General features: G+C 38.3%; 1 protein-coding gene across 1 annotated transcript in view; it reads right to left on the bottom strand.

Annotated features, from left to right (window-relative positions):
* ARHGAP8 (Rho GTPase activating protein 8) overlaps positions 1-21641 on the bottom strand; it is a gene marked incomplete at its 5' end in the record, with an annotated part of 43769 nt that extends 22128 nt beyond the window's left edge. Inside the window, 6 exons of the mRNA XM_009703366.1 lie at positions 633-706; positions 10394-10504; positions 11632-11730; positions 15608-15694; positions 18678-18809; positions 21554-21641. Of these exons, the coding sequence (XP_009701668.1) occupies positions 633-706; positions 10394-10504; positions 11632-11730; positions 15608-15694; positions 18678-18809; positions 21554-21641 (591 nt within the window). The remainder of the gene's footprint in view (positions 1-632; positions 707-10393; positions 10505-11631; positions 11731-15607; positions 15695-18677; positions 18810-21553) is intronic.
* Positions 21642-22487: the final 846 nt, after the last annotated feature.

The following is a 22487-nucleotide window of genomic DNA, read 5'->3' on the forward strand; positions in this document are numbered from 1 at the left end:
AGCACCTGATATTTGGTCCTTTATGTTGGTCAGGTACACACTCGGGAGCTCAGTGGTACAGCCAGCGGTTCAAAGTCTACCCTCTCTTTGCCCTGTACATGAAGGTTATGTAGGGAATTCAGATTTAGATGGTCCCACTTTAAATATGGGCCTTTGTAATCTGGATCTCTATATAATGTAACTATAGATAGAACTGCAGTCAAAAGATCTGCAAATGCCAGTTAAAATATTTTGCGAAGGCGGGACTTTAGGCTTACTTCCGCAAAACACATTTTTTCAATGAGTTTTTATGGCCCCTGGTTCTATAAAAACAGAACTCATTGATTTTTACTCAGAGTTCTACCTAAAACCAACAACATGATATGGGTTGACGATGTGTATTTGAAGACACCTCCTCTCATTTGGTATTGCCTAATTAATCCTACTGGCAAAAAGGTTTGGGGTATTTTTCATAGTGGGACAATAATCTGATCATAAGTATTCCCTATTCATTAAAGCTCTCAAGGCAGTGCCCAATTGCCACTCAAGTTTTCAGGACATAAACAAATCTTTTGTAGCTGTAAACTTTGCTGAACCAGGCACTGAACATTATATAGTTTCATACTATTGTCCTCTTTTGACACAAAACTCACCTTTTCTTTTTAGGTAGGATACAGTTTCCATCATTACTGGGGGGATTAGTTCACCTCTATTTTTGTCCTTGATACTGTTAGGAAAAAAAAAAAAAGAAAAAGTAACAGCCTTTAAATGGCATTTATAGATAAAAAGTCAAAACCAAGACAGGAAAGTCTCAGCAAAACCCTGAGATATCTGACAGCATATGTTAAATTCCACAAATTAAGGAGCCTGCACCAAACACAAGTCTTCCACAACTCTAACAGGTGCTGAACAAGTCATTGAAACAAGTGACTTGGACTTCTATTCAAAGAGCCATTCCTAAACACTTTCTTCTTGCTAGAAAAGCTGTATAACTGCAACAGCGCCGAGTAATAAGTAAGTGCTATTTACTGTAGTGAAGGGGAGTCAAGGCCAGAGCAGCGGAATGATGTTCCATTGCCCCTACTTGAGATTGGTTTTGCTCCATTTTTGCTCCCCTTGCTTGGCATGCCCCAGCAGGGCTGCGTTTAACCATGACACAGTGAGCAGTGGTGGTGGCTCTGACTGGATTTGGTTGGAGTCCATTGGTGGAACGGGGTTTCAAGGCAGCTTAGAGGCAGGTGAGGAAGGAGTTTGCAGCGAATGCTTCATAGTAAGTCTTCATCAAGGGATGCTGCAAGTTTAGGAGCCTTTTATCATGCAGATTTTTCTTTGTCATTTGTCTCTTTTTAAGCCACAGTGTATGTATAATTAAAAGGATATTGTACTATTTATTTTGAAGGCACAGTGATGCAGCAAGATTATTAACGCTTTGAATGATTCCCATGAAATGAGATTTCTTTCTCTTTCATGAGTGAATAGTTGAGACAAAAAAAAAATTGAACATAGCATTTTCTTGATCTAGACAGTACAGAAAATTCTGCCATTATCTTCCATATAAAAAAAAAAAAGTCTTCGGCAGTTTCAAAAGTATCCCAAAAGAGACGGTCAGTATCTGCTGAGTATTCTGCAACATTTTCATAGTCATCAACAAGAAAATACAGGACCAATCTCAGATTTTAAAGTAGACTTAATATATATTATTTATGTGTACAATTTCATATTTGATATTTAAAAGGTGACCAGCTTTACTGACAAACTCTAAATTACCAGCAGAAAACAGCACAGAGGTCTGTGACTGTATCATGGGAGGCTGCAAATGCTGCAGCTCATCCACAGAAAATGCAAGATGATTACACAAGATATAACATAGCTTCGACCTAGTGCTGCTAGCTGAGGTGGCAACTTCAGAGGAGAATGATTCTTAGAGTCTTTCTTATCCAACTACTGTGATTTCTTCTCTTTCTGTCTAGACTTGCTTATTACTTTATTAATACAAAACAACTGATAATGACTGGAGTGTATTTTGATAAAACTTCTGTAACATTGTTGCATGGAGTGAGCAATCCAGTGTTACGTTTTGTGTTTAAACTACACATAAAAACTACTTTAAAATTGTGGAGGGGTAGGGAAATTGTCAAATCCTCCCCTCCTCCTCAATTTGTTTTCACTATGCCTATGAAGGGAGTCAGAAGAGGATACATAGACTGGTTAATTTTGGACCTCCAAGCTTCAGGAGGTTAGTCACCCCCAGCCTCATGTATGGGGGCGGTGGGGGTATTCCTCCAAGGGGGAGACTCAGAGCAGGCTCCTCACCTCGGTACTGAATCACCCCGTGGTTTTGCCTCTCTTACTCATAAACCAACAGGGGGATACACTTCAGGCTATTTGGTCATTCAGCCATCAAACACTTTGATCTCATTCATCACTCTAGGGACACAGTGCTGATCCACTTGTCCCATGTCTTCCAGTTACAGTTTTGTTGCCCACCCAGTCCTACTCTTCCTCTTTCCTATTTTTCCCCTTTCATACTTTTTATGTCACTTGCCCTGGTACCACATAAAACAACACAACTTGTTGCATGACTACTTATTAATGCATGACAAACTTATTAATCCAACTCCCTGAGCTCCTTCTACCATTTCAAATACCTAGACCACCCTGCTGTTTGAAAGGAAATTAGTTGTTCCTTTAGCTGCAGAACTAATGAAGTTGATCTGCTATGTATTTGTATCCTATGTCCTACCTGTTTCCTTGTCATACTAATCCAAGATAACTTTCTTATGTCTTCTATAACCTCACTTCCCTTACATAGTATTTTCATTTCCTCCCCTCTTTACCTTGTATTTCCTCATAAGGTAAGGAGTAGCTCTTAATTAATCACCATCTAAACATTAACTGGTGCACTAGCAGACCAAAGACAACAGAAAATGGAATTCCTGCTATAGTTTCTCTCCTTCCAGCTGATGATTTTTAAAAGCTTGGAATTTGTGAGAGCTCCACTCCCCTGTCAAATTTGGTTGACATAAGCCCATAGCTCTTCTGTGAACCTAACTAAAAATGAATCCATTGATCAAACTTTTCCTGCTTTTTTTCAACAAAGTATCCATACCAGAATCTAAAGTGCATAACATTCAATACTGCTCTATGCATGGGTTAGTACTACTTTGTGGACACTGCTGTATTTATATGTAACAGGAACTGTTTAGGAATGGGGAATTTCCCTTGATGTAAACAGACATAAGTATTTTGATAAAAAATATAGCCAAATTTCACAAAATCACAGTCGTAATATGATAATTTTAGATTTGATCAAATAAATTCTATAATGTATGCAACACGCTTGCAGAAAGCAAGCGTAACAGCAAGGAACAAGTTTAATTCAGATAATCCTAAAGTATGATCTTTTACATGTTAGTAATTCTCATCATTTGTTGCTGCTTGCAAGTATGATCTTTAGATGAAGTGATACAACTTCTTGTCCTTACACACTGGCAAGGCACCATTAATTTCAATATGAAACAGTACTGGACTTGCTAGAGTAATCATTCTCTGCAGTATCATAACAACATGATAATGACCACAAGAAAGATTTATGACCTGACTTGTAAGACCATGTCCAACCTCAACCTCCCTCGTTGTCACAGGCAACTTAGGAGAGCTAAACCAGAGGCCATAAGTGCTTCATGAAAAAAAACTCACTAAAGAAGGCCATGGCTTGAAATGCTACCAGGACCAAGTTTATGACCTAATTCTCAGAGCAACATCCTCTTCTTACCCACAGTGACCACCAGGTACCTCCATAAAATATCTCTCCTAGCAGCAAAATCCTCTCAGCCCCCTTCAGGATATGAATCCCATCACTCCTAGTCTCTCCTGCTCCTTCCAGCTTCAACAATCTTATAGCAGTTTCACGCATGCTGGTGATACTGTAGAGCACAAGGTCGGTCTTAGTGTTACAACCACGCAGGAGTTGTGCAGTGCTCTCAGACCAGCTCCAAGACCCAGGTTGCTCTCCCCTCCTGCCTGCCTTCCACCTAGACACTGGAGAGGAAAAATTTAGTAACTTTGCTTCAGTATCATGAGCTCTCATACCAGTCCCTACAAAAGTTGGCCACAGCAAAGGGAACAGAGCCATGCAAACACAGAACGTGTGAACCCCCTACTCTGCTCTGAAAGGTAGCTTCTGTATGAATTATTTTCCCTTGCAGCAGATGAGAGTTGTATAACAACTCTGCTGCAACGACATAGAACAAAACAGGCAGTGACTGTGCAGCCCCATTAAAAAGTTAGCCTTGCTAATAAACCACACAAGGAAGGAGGTTCTAGGGGTTCTTTGCAAAGCATGCGAAGTTGAAATCCCCAGTGAAATGATATCCCCTGGTAAGTGACTAAACAAGAAAAGAGGCTGGGAGATGAGGTCAGTACCAAGGTCAACGTTCGCAATACCAGCGAGAAAAAGCCTGCAGCAAATCAAGGTAAGGAAAAAAAAACCACCCCACAACCCACATTTATTTTAGCCTTTCTAATACGGGAGTTATAACACACTGCTTGTGTGTCAAATAATTTTGTTTCATGTATTCAGATCAGTACCCTAAACATTTAAGGCAACTTTTATTAAAATTAGTTGAAAGCCTAATTCACTGAAATGGGAACATCATGAAGACTTTAATTTGCTTGGAAGCTGTTACATCTTTATTATTGACAATTTAAGCTCATGGAACCCATTCTCACTCTCTCTGAAGTTGCACTGATTGTTTTTGCTTTCTTACAGCTGCTCACTCCAGAGGCACCAAATAGCAACCCAGCAGCTTTTTATAAACGTTTTCTAATTATTATTGTTACCCATAAATGTGTTTCCCATTTCAGTGTATAAATAGCAAACTGATTATTTACAGCACTTGCTCCTGCTGAGCACTACTTTATCTGTCAGAGAGGTGAGACAAATAACTGGGCTATAATTTGTAATAATAAAACCTACACATAATTTTTCTTTTTTTTAGGAAAAAAAGATATAGTTTCTGCACTTCTACATTTTCTACAGGATTCCTGTTTCCCTTGAAGGAAAGGTTCCATTCCCAGTACAGTGAAGGAGGTCCTCAAGATAAAATGGTATTTTAAAATAGAATAGGATATTCACTGAAAGTCACATGCAAAGGACTGTTCTGTTTTTGCAACACTGGGGAAAGCTTGAATGCATATTTTCATAGCATTTCACAATGTGGGACATAGCGTTCAGTTTACTGGACCTAAGGTGACAGAAAATAATAGGGACATTATCTCAGCTAATGTAAATCAGACCAGCTCAGAGGTCAATGAAATTACACCTCTATCCTCTCTCTTTGTGGATTCTGTCAAGTAATCTGCATTTTTCTTGCCTTGTTCAGGATGCTGTGAAGAGCATCTGTGCTTTATGATGGACAATGCAAACTGACACTGGAGATCAGGCACTACTACAGGCAATTCGAAATGAGAGATCTCTTCCACTTTCTGTTTAAGAGACAAGCATAACAGAGCATTTCAGTGCACAGCATAGTTTTCTGTAACCAATTCACAGATCTGAATCGTATTGCAGCAACATGTCAGATTCAAGAGGGATCTATTCTGGTAAACACAGCAGCCAGCGAGAATGAGCACTCCTCACTATAGGATATATGATTAGTTACTGCAACACATTATATACCCAATGACTCATTTCTAGACAGTGGACAGTTATCACAGAAGGCCCTTACACATTGTTCTGAAGTGTCATTAAGTATTTTTGGCTGATAATCTTTCTCTCTCTCTGCCTTCCTCTCTTTTCCATTTTTTCCCTGCTGAGACATGCTGAGATTTGGTTTAGAATGTATTCTTCCTCCCCAGTCACGCATACACAGCATGCACAAGCAGAAAGATTATGACCAAAAGGAAAGCACCCTGAAATGTTTATGATAACAATTCAACAAGCAAAACCTGTACAGTTGGGGCAATTTTGTTCATTTTCTCTGCCCCTTCTGCCCATCCATGGCAGTAGATAGAAAAACAAAACATTTCCTGTCTTCCCACAAAAGATATTTAATTTTAGATTTTAAAACCAATTGGAGAAAACAGAACAATGTCAATAGCTAGTCAAGGTCAACTCCGTGCTGGAGCTCAGCTGTAGCCTTCCTTGATTATAGAGGCAATTGGGTGCAGCAACAGGGGTTTATAGGAGAACACATAGCAGAGGACAATGATGCCGCTTGGCCCACAGAGTCAACTATTAATTCCTTTAAAGTGTTGCAATTTTAGGAAGCTTTATTCATGTACTTTACCTGTATTTATCTGATCAACATAAACAGAGGGCCCCCCAAATTTTTCCTTGCCTTTTTAAACATAAAATCTTTACTAATGGTTTTCAGAATAAAAATCCCATTTTTCACCCTGACACACAGTGCAAACTAGTGAGGCTATATTCTGAACAGCTAAAAAACTACATCTTGTGTGTGTGAAGGCAGCACTGCTGAATGAACAGAAAAATAGTCTTGCTGCATCAACACAATACATGAACATTCTTTGAAATGTCTGGATTTATAAAAGCGACGGCTACTGGTGAGTAACAGAAAGTCATTTTCATAGTACTGTAGTACTCTCCCTCTGTTAGTCTCTCATCACTACTCTCATCACTCAGGTATAATGGGACATTATACCCGAGGAAGTATCACTGTACCTTTGCCCTGTTCTAACACTGTTCCCTCCTAACATCTGCTATTGCCCTCGACTGGAGACATGATGTGAGGCTTGATAAACCTTTAAACTAGCTCATTACGGCTGTTCTTCTCCTCATTCTATCTGCACATAAGAAGCTTGAATTTGCAAGTTAGAGAAGGACATAATAAAACACTAAACTTGCAAGCTATCTGACCCATTCTGTGCTACGTATTCTTAAGTACATGTCAAATCTGAGCATGGATTCCCATTAAACTGTAACTGAAAAATTAAGTGTCGACAAAACGTCATCAAGAGGACTGTTCTGTCTGATATCCCCATGAAGATGAGCATTAGTTTCAGTTGCGTTATTTTGTATTTTCAAGAAAATCTCATAATTTTTAACACGAATTCAAACCTTTAAAGGTGCAAATTGCAAGCAGGCAATCCAGGCTGGGGATCAGAAATGCAATGGAAAGACTGTCTTTCAGTAAACTGGGCAAATCCACTCTGTACATGTAGGCATAAAGAATTAAAAAGGGAGACAGTCAATCTTTTTTGGTCCCACACACTTTATTCTAAGATATCCTATAAGCCACCTTTGGATGATTTAACTGCCTTTACTAAGTTCATTTATTATTGTTTGAATTAGTGTAGTTTCAGCGGAAACTTCAGGACAACTTGATACTAGATTCAAGTTCTAGCTGCAAAGACCAAATTATTGAGTCCTCACAGGAGCCCACAATGAGTAAGGTTTTCTACTTCACATCTGTGCCTAACAAAGTACACGCTTAAATCCCAGAAAGTAATTGTAAATACAGCTGGATAGGCACTTAAGGTGAAGTCAGCTTGATGTGTGTTTTTTCCTCCCCACAAAGAGTTTAGGGTGACACTGAGGGGTTAAAGAGATCAAATGCAGCCATTTTAAATTCAGATTTTGGATCCTGAGTGGACGGGGGTAACATAAGAAAGAAAAGTTTTGAACTAACCTGATAATAAGCCCTTCAGCTCGCTTATAAATGAAACCCAATTCACATTTCAAAGAATTATACTCCCAGCTCTCATAGACCTTCCATGATTTTTAAATGCCCAGTTGCCTTATGTCATTTTGAAAATCTGACTCTACAAGGTTAAAAATGTCTTTGTGAGTTAACAGATTCCTCCAAGACGAGGCACTGGTCCCAGACAGTAATTTATCAATGTCTAGAAGGAAATCTTGTTTCAGCTTTGTTTTGCTCTCCTAACAAAACAGGGTTTCCCCCCCCCCCAGGACAAAAGTGAGATATTTTGAACCAACACTTAGCCACTTTTTGTTCTTCTAGCTTTTACTTATAGCTCTGGAAAGCAAATGTATTAACCAATATAAACTGAGAAAAAAAGTTAAATGAGGAAGTGTTACCAGAGACAGCATTGCCTGCTGCTTTTAGGGAGGCACATTCAAAAGAGTATGGCTTTCACCACCTTCCACAGCCAGAAGTCATTGGGATACCATTATCAAATATCTTATCAAAATTAGACCACCTATGAGGGCTTTGGATAAATCCTATTCACCAATCTTTTACTGACTGAATAAAAATATCATCACCCCAGAAGTACTGAATTTGATGAAACCTCAGGCATATGGGCTTTATCATGGTTTTTTTTTTAAAGTAAAGAAAAAGACTCCACAGAGAAACAGTTTTTTAACGATAGTAGTTTTCTCTCTTCAGCGTCCCTGACAGCACAATTTTCACTAACAGTAATGAAATACACAGCATACATATTCCCATATGCCTATACAAAATAAAATCAGGGTCTCCCTGTAGCTCTCTTCAGAGAAATGGAAGAGCCTCACCCAAGAGAAGACCTACCTCTTTGCTAGACAGATGGGAGGTCACTGCCATTTTGCCATTACAGTCTATAGAGCTCATAAAAGGAGAGAATTAGCAAAAGCAATTCATTCATCAAGATGAAAGTTGATACTTTTTTTGGTTCAGATTTTAGCAGCTCTCCACACATATAATTTCCTCCCCTCTGTTAACTTTACCTTTCTTCACAAACACAGTCGAAATGAAGTCCTTTATTTCTCATTTAGAAGTCACAGGGGCTTTGTTCATTTGTGATTTTTACATGGTGATGCAGCACCGTCTTTTCTGCAAGAAGGAATGTGGACAAGGGCGGGCAGAGAGAAGGAATGAATATCCCCGTGTACATCCATTTTGGACACCCAAGCACTGTGAGCTGCACCCACACATGGAGGGCGTCCGTCCGTCAGCACCTCTATCGCCAACACTGGAACTCTCTAGGTCAAAAATTGTATTAATGCCTCACTTGGTGTTTCTCCACCCACAGATCTTCCACAGAAAAGCTCTTTATAAGCAGTCACCCTTTTTATACTTGGGAAAGCTAAGGCAAGCAGCAAGGATGGGGTTTGCTGACAGTAACACAAGCTGGAAAGCGGTAAAGCCAGGAAGGGTGGCCACCACTCCCTCACCACGTGCAGCTCAGCGAAAGACACTGTTTACTGTTCCGGCACAGTCAGAGATGAAATACGACTAGCAAATGGTAAGAATGGCACACAATATGCTGTCTGATGGCATAAGCCTGCGAGAAGTTTGATAGAGCTGCTTGAGCAGCCAGGCTGGGCCGGAGGCAAGTAACAGAGTGTGCCCTGATGCCTGCAAACAGTCCCCATTTTATTACTGAAGTGGCAGCATAAAACATTGTCCTTCTTAATGACCCAGTGAAGCCCACCTAAAAGATATTCTCTGAATTAGGGAAGTGAGTTAGCCATGTTTCAAGTGTTAGGGGGAACTCGAAAGAGGTATCATAAAAGTTAATGTCATGGTAACTCTTGCACAATAGATATTGATTGTACTAATTTCAGGCCTTCCAGAAAGGACTAATGCTTAACATTTAACCAGGGGAAAATTATATTTTATATCTCATTTACAGTGGAATCATTAGAACAAGAAAAGTAGACTGAGGGTGGGAGGAGATTCGACAAATGTCCATGCATGACAGCCTAAATTGCCTTTGCTGAATGCGAACAATATTCTTCAGCTGTTTTTGAGAAGGATGCCACAGAAAGATGACAGAAATGACTGTGGGTAGGATGCTAGAAGGTTTTGTGGGTTTTTTTGTTGTTTTTTACCCAAATTGAATCTTGCAAGTACTACTGCGATCCCATTCCTTGTGTAAAGTAAATCATTTTTTATACCACATACAGTGCTGTAATCTACATAAACAGTTATCAGGGCATTTCTGGAAGGGAATGATTTTATTCATTTCATCAAACTCTGATCAGAACAATACGTGAGCAACAAAACAACAAGATGTAAGGGCTCAAGCATCCATTTTAGCTTTATGTTGCCGTTTTGGAGTCTGAAGCTTTGTTTTAGCTTTGCTATCCACCATCTAAATATCTCCAAAACACTTTCATACCACTAGCACCCACCAGCAACAGATTAGTTCGAGGCTCTGTCATATATGGGCAAATTTCTGTCCACTGGGACAAAAGTCGTGCAGTCGTGCTGGTAGTAACTACCACAAAGATACTGTAAACATGAAGACCAGGCAGGTCATAGGGACTGAGACACTTGTCCTGAATTCATAAAACCTATCATCTAGCCTCGTAGTTTCATGGCTTTCAACAAGAATGAGAAACCAAACTTATAATAAAATATGTGTAGATGTTCTGTCTGGTGAATCTGCACATTATAGAAAGCTGCAGGGTATAGAAATCTCATATTTTAGAAATCTTATAACTTACTATTGCAGGCTGACTCCAAATTGCTGGGTAGGTAGAGGTGGCCGTGGTGGAGGAACCTTAACCACGGGTGGCAGTTTCCCCTTCTGTTTCCCCCGAAGATTTTCATCATGTCTGCAAAAATCAAGAAATCATTGATTTTCTGTGCACCGTGGCTGACAAACTATATTATGAACAGCTACTAGTGTTGCTCATGATGCTGATTTCCTGACAATAGCGTGCATGTTGCAGGTCTTACAGAACTTGCGTTTAATTCAAGCATCAGGGAAATTTTTTTGTATTTGTGGTAGAATACTTAAGCAATACATAGAAGAGCTCTTTTGCTTCAACCAATGGAGTATAGTAACAAATGTGTCCAAAAGAGAGGAACACACTATAATTTAACAGCAAAATTCAAACCTATTTGCTACTCAAAATACAACTCCCCTTTCTTTGGCAACCATGCAATCCAATTTATAACCTTAGAGCTGCAAGGTATTTTCTGTTATCCCACATTTACACAAAAGGTGTGTAAAAACCCACCAGGCATCAATAACATTCATAATCAAAGCTTCCAGTTACTTTCATTCAGCGGTGACATAAAATCACTTCCTGTCAGTACATCAAAGCATTTCCACGTAAAGCGCTGTGTCGAAAAGACTGTTATTGATACTAATACTGGCACTTGACAATTCCAGCCCCATGCATTTCTTTTTCTTTTTCTCTCCTGCCCCCTCTCCAATACTCCTCCCTAACACACATACACACAATATAAAAGTAATGGAACGGTTAACAATAGATGTATCCATAAAGTTTAAAATCAATCAACACTTTGCTGACTGAATGCTCTTAGCAAAAGGAAGTCACTTAATCTGTTACAATATGCCAGCAAAGAGGTCAGGATTACATTTTTGCCCATCAACATTACGTGATATGTATAAGTAGCAATGACATATGGATTGGTTTTGCTAACACTCACACAGAAACTGCAATTATACTAAGAAAATGTTCCACAACTGAGACAGAGATGTTCCAAATCTGTAGAAAACTACATAGCATTCTCTTCTCTAAATACCTGATGCACTTCAGCACATCTTCGATGGCAATGGAGCTTTCAGAATTAAATCCAACCAAGCACAACTAGGTAAATTAGACTTTTAATCATTGAAGAAATAGGATTAGATTCTGCTTAGAACACAGTGAACAGGATGCAACTCTACTTGAGAAAAGGTGAAACAATGTATTTTAAACTTGCCACATACCGGATGACTTCTTGAGGGATATTTAGCTGGTCATATTTGAGATGCTCTTTCAGGTCACTTAAATAGTTCAAGTAGGTGACCTTTTTTCCAAACTTATGGCTAACAAAAAAAACACATAAAGAAGTATAAAAATCAGTATGGGAGGAACATTTATGAAGGGTTTAGTTTCTATTACAAAAATGTAAGTGCTGATGCAACTCAAAATTAGACTGTAATTGAAGCAGCAGGAGACTTAAGATGTATTTCATTTCATATGATCAAACATACACAGTGCATGCCTGAGAGTCTGTTTTGAATAAAATAACTGACTTCCATCTGAATGTTTTGTGATTTGCATAGATATAAAAAACACTGCTTTAAAAGCCACCGAAAAACAGCTTTCACACAGTATTAGAAAGCTCACTAAAAGAACTGTTAACTTCAGAGAAAATGTTACACGGCCAACAGAACAACATGTTTATGTTATTTAGCTATTCTGCCCTGCCAAAAGACAAAATAATGGGGCTGTAGACACAAACTATAAAGTAGTAAGCGACAGGCGAGATTTTCAAAGCATGGATAGTGTATACCCTTGAAGTGTTGGGCCATCAGCATTATCCATTTTGAAAAGGGCTGGATAGCTTCTAGGAAACATCCTGAATAATAAGATTTTTCTACGAGTTGCACAAAACAGATTTCCAAATTTGAAGCACCAAGTATCACTAGTTAGGTCTTGAGTTTCAGCCAGAATATACTACTTACAGGCTGAGGTGTTCAAACAAGGTTCAGTGACAGATTTATATGCATGGTCTGAAATAATTTCACATTTTTCCACAACACAAAATATCTGTCCTGTAATGAAGTGTCAAGCAAAATAACAGTGTTTATGACAAAAAGTGTATTTTACTGCAACTTACTTTGATAATAAAATCGGAGAAAAATTCTCTCGCATTAATGAATTTATCCCTGGATTGTCAAATACACATACACACACTCCCTCTAGTGGGAAATGGTACAAATATAAGTCACTTCAGCATTTTAGAAGCTTTTAATTGAAATGAGCTAGATTTCTCTAACAGGCAAGAGATTTTGGGACACTGACAGGTATCAGTCTGTGCGTGTACAACTTCAGAGCTCTTCAGTGTGTCTTTTATCTGAAACAGCCAGCGATTTCAACATCTTGCCTAAACCATAGGCTAGCATAGAACTCTGTTACTAATCACCTCTGGTAATATAGGAGATGTTACAGAACACATAATTTATAACTAAACTATGGGGAAATAGGGATTATTGCTGTTCCTTAAAAATGCCACAACACCACCACCACCTAAATGTCTATTATTTTGATAACAGGTGGGTGGCTTCTGTTAGCTCGCACACAGAAATGTGCTCTCCTTACAGTTTTTTTGCAGTTTGGAGAAAATACATTTGACTTAACACATTACCTTCTTGCTCATCTCTTTTGAGACTGAAAAGGATATCAATCAACTTCTAGATCTTGAAAAATTTCAAGGATTTACATTTTCTTAAATACTTTCAAATACAAGTATGCTAAAATACTACTTTTGTTCTTCACTAATAATTCTGTCATTCATTCAGTTCTTAGAGAACACATTGTTCACATAAAAGTACTTAGGCCATGTACTAACAGGTACCAAATGTACTAACATACCTCTGAAAAATAAATACATGTTTCTTGATGATGAAATTTATTTTTCGTCTGCTATTTTTATTGGAAACACTATCTACAAATGAGTCCGGGCTGTAATTCAGCAAAGCTATGAAAACAGAAAGTCCAGAGGACTTTTCTCCATTCTTTTTGTGAACTTTGGTTTAATAATGACACTTAAATAAAAGCATGATCTGCTAAGATAAGATTATTCTAAACTGGAAGTAAAAAGTACTGTGAACAAATTTTAAATTGTACTATTCTAATAAATTAATATTAATAAGTTTTAGTCTTCAATGAGAGTATAATTTAGGCAAATCGTACATGGGCATTTTCACACTTCAGCTTTAAAATCATATCCTTAACATTTTCCCTCACTTGACAAACCCAAACTTGAGTCAAACCAAAGCACAAATGCATGTGAGCTTTTGGCAATTAAACCATTTTAAGGAGTAAAGATTTTTTTTTTCCTAGCTTCAGTTAATTCCTGCCTTCTGGCTTATGGACCTTTTCAGAGTTTATTCATACTTTCAATTATTTTATCAGTCCAGTGTACAAACAGCTTTGCTTCTGTTGGTCACATATTTTAACAAAAGAGAGTAGAGTGTTACTAAATTAGACTCAAAACAAGTACCCAAGCACACCGTGGTGAAAGTCAAGTACAAAAAGGAACAGCCAATCCTGACGAAAGCAGGGTGTTCAAAAGGTCAAGATGATGATGCATCTAAGATGACAAGCCCTAGTTTGAATTTTCTATGCTAGATATGAATGCTTAAGCTTATCAGGATCACCCATTTTCACCTTAAAAGTAAACAAGGATTTAATTGCCAGCATATCATAATGTTCCAAGAAAAAAAAAGTGTTCATCTTACTTACACAGACATAGTAAGATCTAGGGAAAATGAGTATTTGGAACAGGTACCTGTAAACTTTTCTTTTGTAAGAATGAGCAGCAAATTATCACTCTAAGTCAAACAGCACAGCTGTTGTCCAGCTGTGGCTCCACTGAGTGCATTAACACACATAGACTGAAAACCTTCAGTGTCCCAAAACTGCTTGCCTGGGGCTATTCCCAAGGAGCTCTCAGCTGCCTTTAAGAAAGAAATCAGTTTCATCTGAGTGTTGTAATGTCCCCATCAAGAGTTCTGGTTTTATTGGGGGATTTTTTGTGGTGGTGGGTTTTTTTGGTTTTGTTTTCGGTTTTGTGTGTTTTTGTTTGTGTGGTTTTTTTTTTTCTAGAAAGCTCTCCTTACCCATCCTACAGCAAATCAGGAACAAAAAAAATATCCAACCCTATTCCTGAGCTACAATCAGCTGGACCTCCTGCTTCTGTCATACTTATCATTGCTCTACATCCCGGATCTCTGGCATTTATTTTACTGCCAGTTAAAATAAAGATCTATAGTCAGTCTTCTTGTTTCAAGAGCAGCATATTCTGGAATGATTTTTAGCTGTAATTACTGTTTTATTTTCATATGCTTCTTACATGTTCTGATCTGTCTGGAAGTTGAACTTCCCTGTTCTAATTAATTAGCTTTCTACCAGTCAGAAATCAAATCAATTGCCAGTTACTGTAAAGGACACTTTTTGTTGGTTCATTATGGCTTCTCAAGATAAGCTGTTTTCATCCTTCAGCCCTGAGGACATTTATAATATAATCTGCAAAACATTAGAATCACTTCGAAAGTGACAGAAGTTCAGGAGGGGAAACTAAGAAAGTCCAACCATCCTAGCACTTAGCAATATATGCCCATTGTTGCCAGTTCGTTATAGATAGTATCAATTTTTACCATGCAAAGGAAAAGAATGCACCAGCAAAATACAGCCACCTTCACCATTATACCCTCCATCTCAAATTCTTATGGGCACTTCAGGGTTTATCCATTAACTTTGAACACACAAGTAGTATCATTCCTATTCATCTCACCACTTGAGATCAGACCGAAGGTTAACCATTTATTATCTGTTTTACCGTACCACCTAGTAACTCCAGTCACAGACTCAGTTCCATTGTGCTAAGTGCTGTGAAACAGGACAAAAAAGTCATTCATGGTCCACAGAATAACTGTATTTTAAAGTGATATTTATTTTAACACACCAGTAAAACTACTATGAATTGAGACTCCCTTTTCTTAGAAAGAAAAGAACTCTACCCTATTATTCATACTCCAGCTTAAGCTCATCTTACTCATTAGTTCAAGACAGTTTAAATGGGTATTGTGCTGTTATCTGACATATTTTACCTCAAGCCTTTTTAAAAGCAACTTATTAGAGAACAATCCATCCTTAAACTAAACAGGAAAATGTATTGAATAAACTGCCAAGTACCTTATAAGAGGTTTAAAGATATTCCACAGAATTTTTATGAAGTTGGTTGGATGTACCACATAGAGTGCTTTAAGGTTTTTCTTATACCTAGGAAAAGAAAATGGAATTGTTAGAAGACTTTTGAATATCATGGATGGTAGAACTGAATAGCTATAACTGAATGGAAGGTATTATTACAGGAACATTACACAGCATTCTTTTCAAATACATTAAAAAGACCTAATTCAGAAGAAATTGAATGCAAAATGAAAAAACTACCATTTTAAAAAACGGTCAGTTTTGACGATACAATAGTAGGCCAAGGTAACATTATTACGTTCCTAACCAATGTCTGCTGTCTCATAGGTTTAATAACAGAGGGGCAGGAGGGGAAAATAGGAGAGAAGAGGCAACTTGAAAAAGAATTGAGGAAAAGAAGGAAGAGTCTTTAAAAAATTCTGTGATAAAAAAAAATTACTTTCCTTCATCTCCCTTTATTTTCTGCTTACAGGAGTTTCATGTTAGACAAAACTTCTAAATTTTCAGATGTACAATTTACACATAATCTTTTATTTTTCTCACTACTTTTTTCTTGTTTTGCTAGTAATTAAGAAAGGTGAAGCCAAACGCACACTGTTTTATATCGGGTGGTCCACTTTGTATGAAACAAAAACCTTTCTCTGTTACAGCTTTGCTTGATTTTACAGTGTCATCTCATGATAGATAAACAATGATTGCAGTAGGTTGAAACTGAAATGGAAACCAGGTTGCACAAGAGGACTCTGCTCTTGTTCAACGTTATGAAATGGAGAAACACATAATGAAATATCCTGCTTTTATATAAAAGTTGTTGCTTATTACTTTGCCAAGTTTGCCTCTCAGTAGGGAACGCCCCTCCCAAGTGTTCACCATTCATTGTTAGAAATTGCATGGAAAAAAAATGACCGCGAGCTCATCAGAAAAACCTTCTTGTAACAGGTTAAGGTGAGAGGGGAAAAAAGGGACAAACTCAACAATTACAATGGTTTTTCCTTTTGGGTTTTAATTGGGCCTACACATCTTTGAATAAAAAAGGCATTGTTTTCCCAAAGCCACTATCATACATAAGCAAACAACTATCCCTGGGCAACTGGCACCACTGTGGATAAGAACCCAAATACAACAGTAAAAATTAACAAGCAAAACACCTGAGTTGCTTTACTGAAGTTTCCATTTTAAGTTTGTTTTGTACCTTGAAGAAATGGGCATAAGCCATGGCTTCTGTGGAAGTTTACACACTTCATAGTTTCCTAGATTACAATTAAATGCCCAAAAGACTTTACTGGGCCTCTGCTGTAAACCTTCAAAGTAAGATCTATTCTTTTGAAACTATTCCTGTTGAACATTTGCTTTCATGATGCTAGCTAATTACTACCATCCTTTGTACTCTCCTCTGTTCTCCCTTTGACCCCAAAATGCACACATGGAAGAAGTCTGAAAGGGGCTATTTTTGTTTTTTTCTCTGGCTAGTACAGTTGAACATATATGTTGGGTTGTGAATATTCTTTGAGCTTCTCAATGACAGTATGCTAAGAAGTTCCAACTGTGAATAAAATGATGTGTGTATGGTTTTGCCCAGCTATCTCAGCGTCTCTGTTCCTCTTTGGTTCTCCTGCTTTCTGGGTCAGGGTGAGAGAACAGAGAGAACACATTTCTGGCATAAACAAGAGTCACATTGTGCACTTGTAGGCATAGCAAAAGGCAACAAAGAAGATAGTGCCCTTGTACTGCCTCTCCCCATACAGCAACTATAAATTTGACTTGGGATTCTCCCAGAAGGAAAACAGTATGATGCTTTATTTTCAGGAATTGTCAACGCACAGCAAAAACCGGTATTGTAGTCCAAGCCTCTCACCAAAGACAAAATACAAAAGAGATCCTTTGCCTTTCTTCTCTCTTTCCCAGTCCCTGAAAGAACAGATACATTGTACCAAGCACATTCAGAAACCTACTAGCTTTTTTGACCTGTTGCTGAGTGGAGAGCAGTAGCTCATGAAAACAGTTAGAGGCTTCATATGACAGCCTCCCACTGCCACTCTGATGGCTGCTACGCACAATCTCATCTTCTTGTTTAGTGGGTTTCTGGAGTTTCAGGAGGTTATTGGGTGACATTCGAAAGAGTCTGAGCTCTGGCATATCTCAACTTCAGTTTTCAAAGCAGGGTCAGGTATTTCCCTGGGACTGCTCCCAGTCTAGCCTAGAAACACCCAGTAATCTTTTTCACAGCATTTTTTTTTTTTTTTTGAGATTTGCTTCTTGTTCCAGTTCCCAAATTTGAAAAAAATCAGACATGTATGATCCATCCCCCCCAGCACACACATACACTCTCACCCTCGTTCAGGAGAGCGTTGTGTTTTTGCTTTCAGTCATGTTGCCCTCTTGAGGCCAATTTACAAACAAGTAAAAAAACAATTTCAATAGCAACTTTCAGTTTCATTGGTAAGTGTGCACTTTCAGAGAATAAACATCAGAACTTTAGTTTCCACTATTAAAATGCTATTTATCTAGGAGCTTTGGCCTCATCTACACCCTAAACAACTAAAACATGAAGTCATGAGCCATAGCCATTGTTACTCCAAAGGTCAGGCACACATAAGCACAGCAGTCCCTCTGCAGCTTAAAATACAACAACCAACAAATGCCGCAAGGTGTGTGAGTTATGGACTGTTAAAAACTAATCTTTCCTTTTTCATATACAACCTAGCCTTGGGACGATCAAAGGTTCAAACACAACTGTGAGACAATGGAGAATGATGACCAACAAGGTGTCACAGGTATCTCGTTAAATAGTGCACAGAAAAGGTAATGGCTTTTGGTTTTGCTCCCAAGGCTTTTTATATCTTTGGATAACCACTGCAGCACCCAGGCCATTCCTTAGTACTGCGCAGAAGACACAAGAGAACCAACAGCACCAATATCATTATGAGAATTCGCAATGGCAAAATGAACTCAGTTAGCTGTGGGCAGATCAGGAAAGATCCACTTCCTTCACGGAAGTTAGTTACAGACATCACACAACTGAAAGAGTAAACCAAATAATCTGGAGACATACTTCCTGTCAAATTCTTTGTAGGCTGTTTGTAACCATTTCAGAGATGGTTTATTCAGACTCTTCAGGCCATAGTGAAAGTAGACAACCGTATAATCATTCTCTACATACTGGTCCAGAGTATACTTCAAATACCTGAGGAGAAAGATAACATTTTAGTTTTAAGACAATTTACTGCATGAAATTTTTAAAGCAGTAACTGAGAAAGAAAACGTGCTATTTTTGCACAGAACACTAGTGACTACAAATTCACATTTGCTTCAATGTATTTTTTTAACAAGCTCATCTTGCTCTAGTGGCAGTGTTGCCAATAATTCCACATCACTGCAAAGCTTGAAATTTGAAAGAACGTATTCAGTTACAAAAACTATGGTGCTCATGAATCACTCAAAGATGAAGACAATACGAGACTGCGTTTTCCAATAAATTTTTCAAAAAATGTATTTTAACTGACAGTGACTTTTATTTTGGTTTCTTCTGATCTGTGTAAATTCCTTCCTTTTAGCCAAGTAAACAATGTCATTTTGACTTTTCAAAATAATAAAGAATAAATCTTGGGTTTTCCTCTCAGTTTAAAACTTTTCAAATTCTTGAAAAAATCCATTAGCCCTAATTACTGCCAATTACAACTTGTTACTGTAAACTGTTTTCTTGAATGTATTTGCCTTTCCCTTGTTTGATTTGTGAGGACTGCGTTCATAGATCATTTCCCTTAAAACCAATTTAAAGAATTACACTATTTATCCCATCTTGAAATAATACTGCATGTTTTATAAGCAGACTTCTGTCTGTTCATTCTTTTATAGTATAGTTTAAGATGCTTTTCTCTTCCCTTTCTCCTACAATTGAGAACACTGTATGGCCTATTACACAGTTCAATGATTCAAATAAAGCAATGATAGAGGAGTACAATCTGGCCTCATGTCTTACTGTGTCAGATTTCAACTTTCTCATGTCATTCTTCTCTCAATGCTATCTTATTATTCTGCGACAGAGCCCCAGCTATTGCTCTTAATTGTATGTAAGTCATTTTCATTCAATAAAATTGATAGTTCTATGTGCCATTTATTAGGCTGTGGCTATCTGCAAATATCAAGGCCATTTTGACTATCCACCTTCGCATGGAAAACTTCACTCTTACACTGTATTCCCACAGTCTCATTTATCTGCCTATTCCCTCAGTATACTGTAAATCTTAGACTGCAAATAGCCTGGGACAACGACTGCCACTGCAATTAACCCTGACTTAAGTATTAATGGTATTTTAATGGAAGAAGTAGTAGTCACAGTCATTCAAGACTTTTTAAAATGAGTTTGAAATTAAAATATATCTAAACAGATATTCTTACATACAGAGTGCCTCACGTTTTATTTTACAGCATGAAAATTCCTTGGCACATTGCATTCAGAAAGCCTTTACTTCTAAAAATAACTGAAAGAGTTTTGTAGGCATAAAATAACCAGTATTTTTGTACAGTCAATTACCTGTTCCAAGGTTGAAACAGAATTGCAGGGAAAAGCTTTACCAAATCAATTCTTTAAGTGATTTCATCACAAAATACCTACCAATCTGGGCCTCCTCTGCAGCTTTTCCTCAGAATTCAACATCTGAGTCTAACTACTCAAAAGCAGATCACTTCATAGTTATATTGCTAGCTTCACATTCAGACACCTGCCCTCAGTTCTCTCTTAGCACAGACTTTCCAAATGAATTTGATGTGGGCTCAGACACAGGAAAACACGTAAGTGTTCAATTCCAGAAGAGTCTAAGGGCTGGAAAACCTAGTTTCATCAAGGCGCCTCCTCACAGAGCTGAGGAAGGGCTCTTAAATCTGGTAGCAACATAGTTTGTCACACTTCTTTCTTTGGCATTTCCTATTAATCATTGCAGGTAGCTCCTCTAGGTGAGGAGTTGACTGGTATGGCTCTTCCTCCTAGGTGCTAACACTCCCTCCAGGCTACACAGGAAGCTTTGGCTTAAGGCTGTGGCAACACCCTAGCTGTGAAGAGTATAAACATAAAGCAACATGGTCTCAAACACATTTCTTAAGTAAGGTGTCTTAATCCCTCACCGTTTCTGAAAAGTTGAGAGAACGGCACTTCTGTCATTTCTAATGATGGTGGGTACTGATGGTTGAATGGTGCTCAAACATTTTGTCAATGGAGGCTGTACAAGAACTCCAAATAGGTTTAAAATGCCTAATTAGGGTAGGGCTCTTATGGCAGAACAGATCTTCTCATAGTGACAAACTACAAGGCAAAAACATGTCCTAATACCTTGCTGCAGCAAGTTTATAAGGAAGAATGTTGTGATTTTACATATTCACAACCTCTTTTAACACAAAAAAGCAAACATTACAAAGTGAGATACATATAAAAATGTTAAGCATAATATACTGCACGTAATGCAGATCTTTTTACAAAAGAGGAAAACCACTAAGATGTAAATAAACAACACTCTTGCCGAGTGATTTAGGAGATAAAGTATAGCAAATTAAGGCAAACACTGCTACTCATGAGAACATGCACTAAAACACAGCACTAAAATTTGTAACTAGAATTTCTCTTTCATTGGTCCTCACCATAAATTCAATCTTTTCAATACGATCAGAATTCGTTAATAAAATCAAGACGACAAGTTAATTTCAGTACACAGTGAATTGCTTCTTCTAGTCAAGATTCCAGGTGAAGTAAGTCTGGCAGTTTCATCCACATCTTACTCACTTAATATTAACACTAGTAAGTCTTACATCCTTTTCTCATTTCACTCCTTGCCTCCTGCTTCTTGTCCCTGAAAGCTCATTCACCTGGAAACAAGCTAATAGAAGTTCACATATGAAACGTAAAGCAGTCCATGCAGGCGATTGAGAGAAACTTACTCCAGCAATCTGGTGTGATTGAGCTGATGGGAGGGGGGCATACGGCAGCAACTGAAGGTAATCACCTTCCTTCCAGAATTGTCATCACCTAGTGAACAAAACAGTTAGTAAAGACAACGCTCATGCAGTGCGACCTCAGTGACCTGAGGGAATGGCTTGTACATTCTGATACTTGGGGTTACGCAGGGATCTCCTGCCGTTACTCAAAACATGCTGCAAAACTTTGCTGTCAAATCATGTGTTGCCTACAGAAAGCAATTTGGCCACTGCTGCAGTGAAATGAAGCAGCTGCTGGGCAAACGAGGAAGCCAAGCTGAGAAAGTCATATTCAAAAAGGTGGTTGGTAGTGCTCAGCTCTGGACAGGGAACACCTAAGTCCTCCTGCAGCATTCAGTCATGGAAGAAAACAGGCCTGCTTTCCCTAGCAGTCTTGGAAGTGACCTGTTTTCAGACTCTTCATGCTTTATTTCTGGAATTTATAAGAATACTGCTCTGCCTACAGGCACTTTGGGCATCTGCTTTGTCACACATCTAAGTCAGATTTATTTTTTTTTTTAACTAACTTAAGCTTTCTTAGCTACTCTTTTCCAGAAGCACTGCTACATTCATATCACATTTAAAACACAACGAGCAAGGCATACAAGTATGCTTTTCATAACCTGAAGATCCCTAAGTGTCCACCCCTTAGCTCCTCTGGCAAAGCATATATCGCTGCACCCAAGTTCATTTACTCTTTGACTCACGATGACTTCACCCACACTGTCTGTAGAGGCAAGGTTGGTGTTCATGCCATGCCCACCCCACACCCAAGTTCCTCTATCTGCAAAACCAGGTGCAGAGGTTAAGTCATGCTCGTACTGAAGGTAACGCAGCACTGAAGACCGTGAGGTGTTAAGATTTTAATATATATCTACATGAAAGATACTATTCCTTT

The sequence above is a fragment of the Cariama cristata genome, unplaced genomic scaffold (assembly GCF_000690535.1).
Source record: "Cariama cristata isolate BGI_N322 unplaced genomic scaffold, ASM69053v1 scaffold9137, whole genome shotgun sequence".
NCBI classification, from domain to species: Eukaryota; Metazoa; Chordata; class Aves; order Cariamiformes; family Cariamidae; genus Cariama; species Cariama cristata.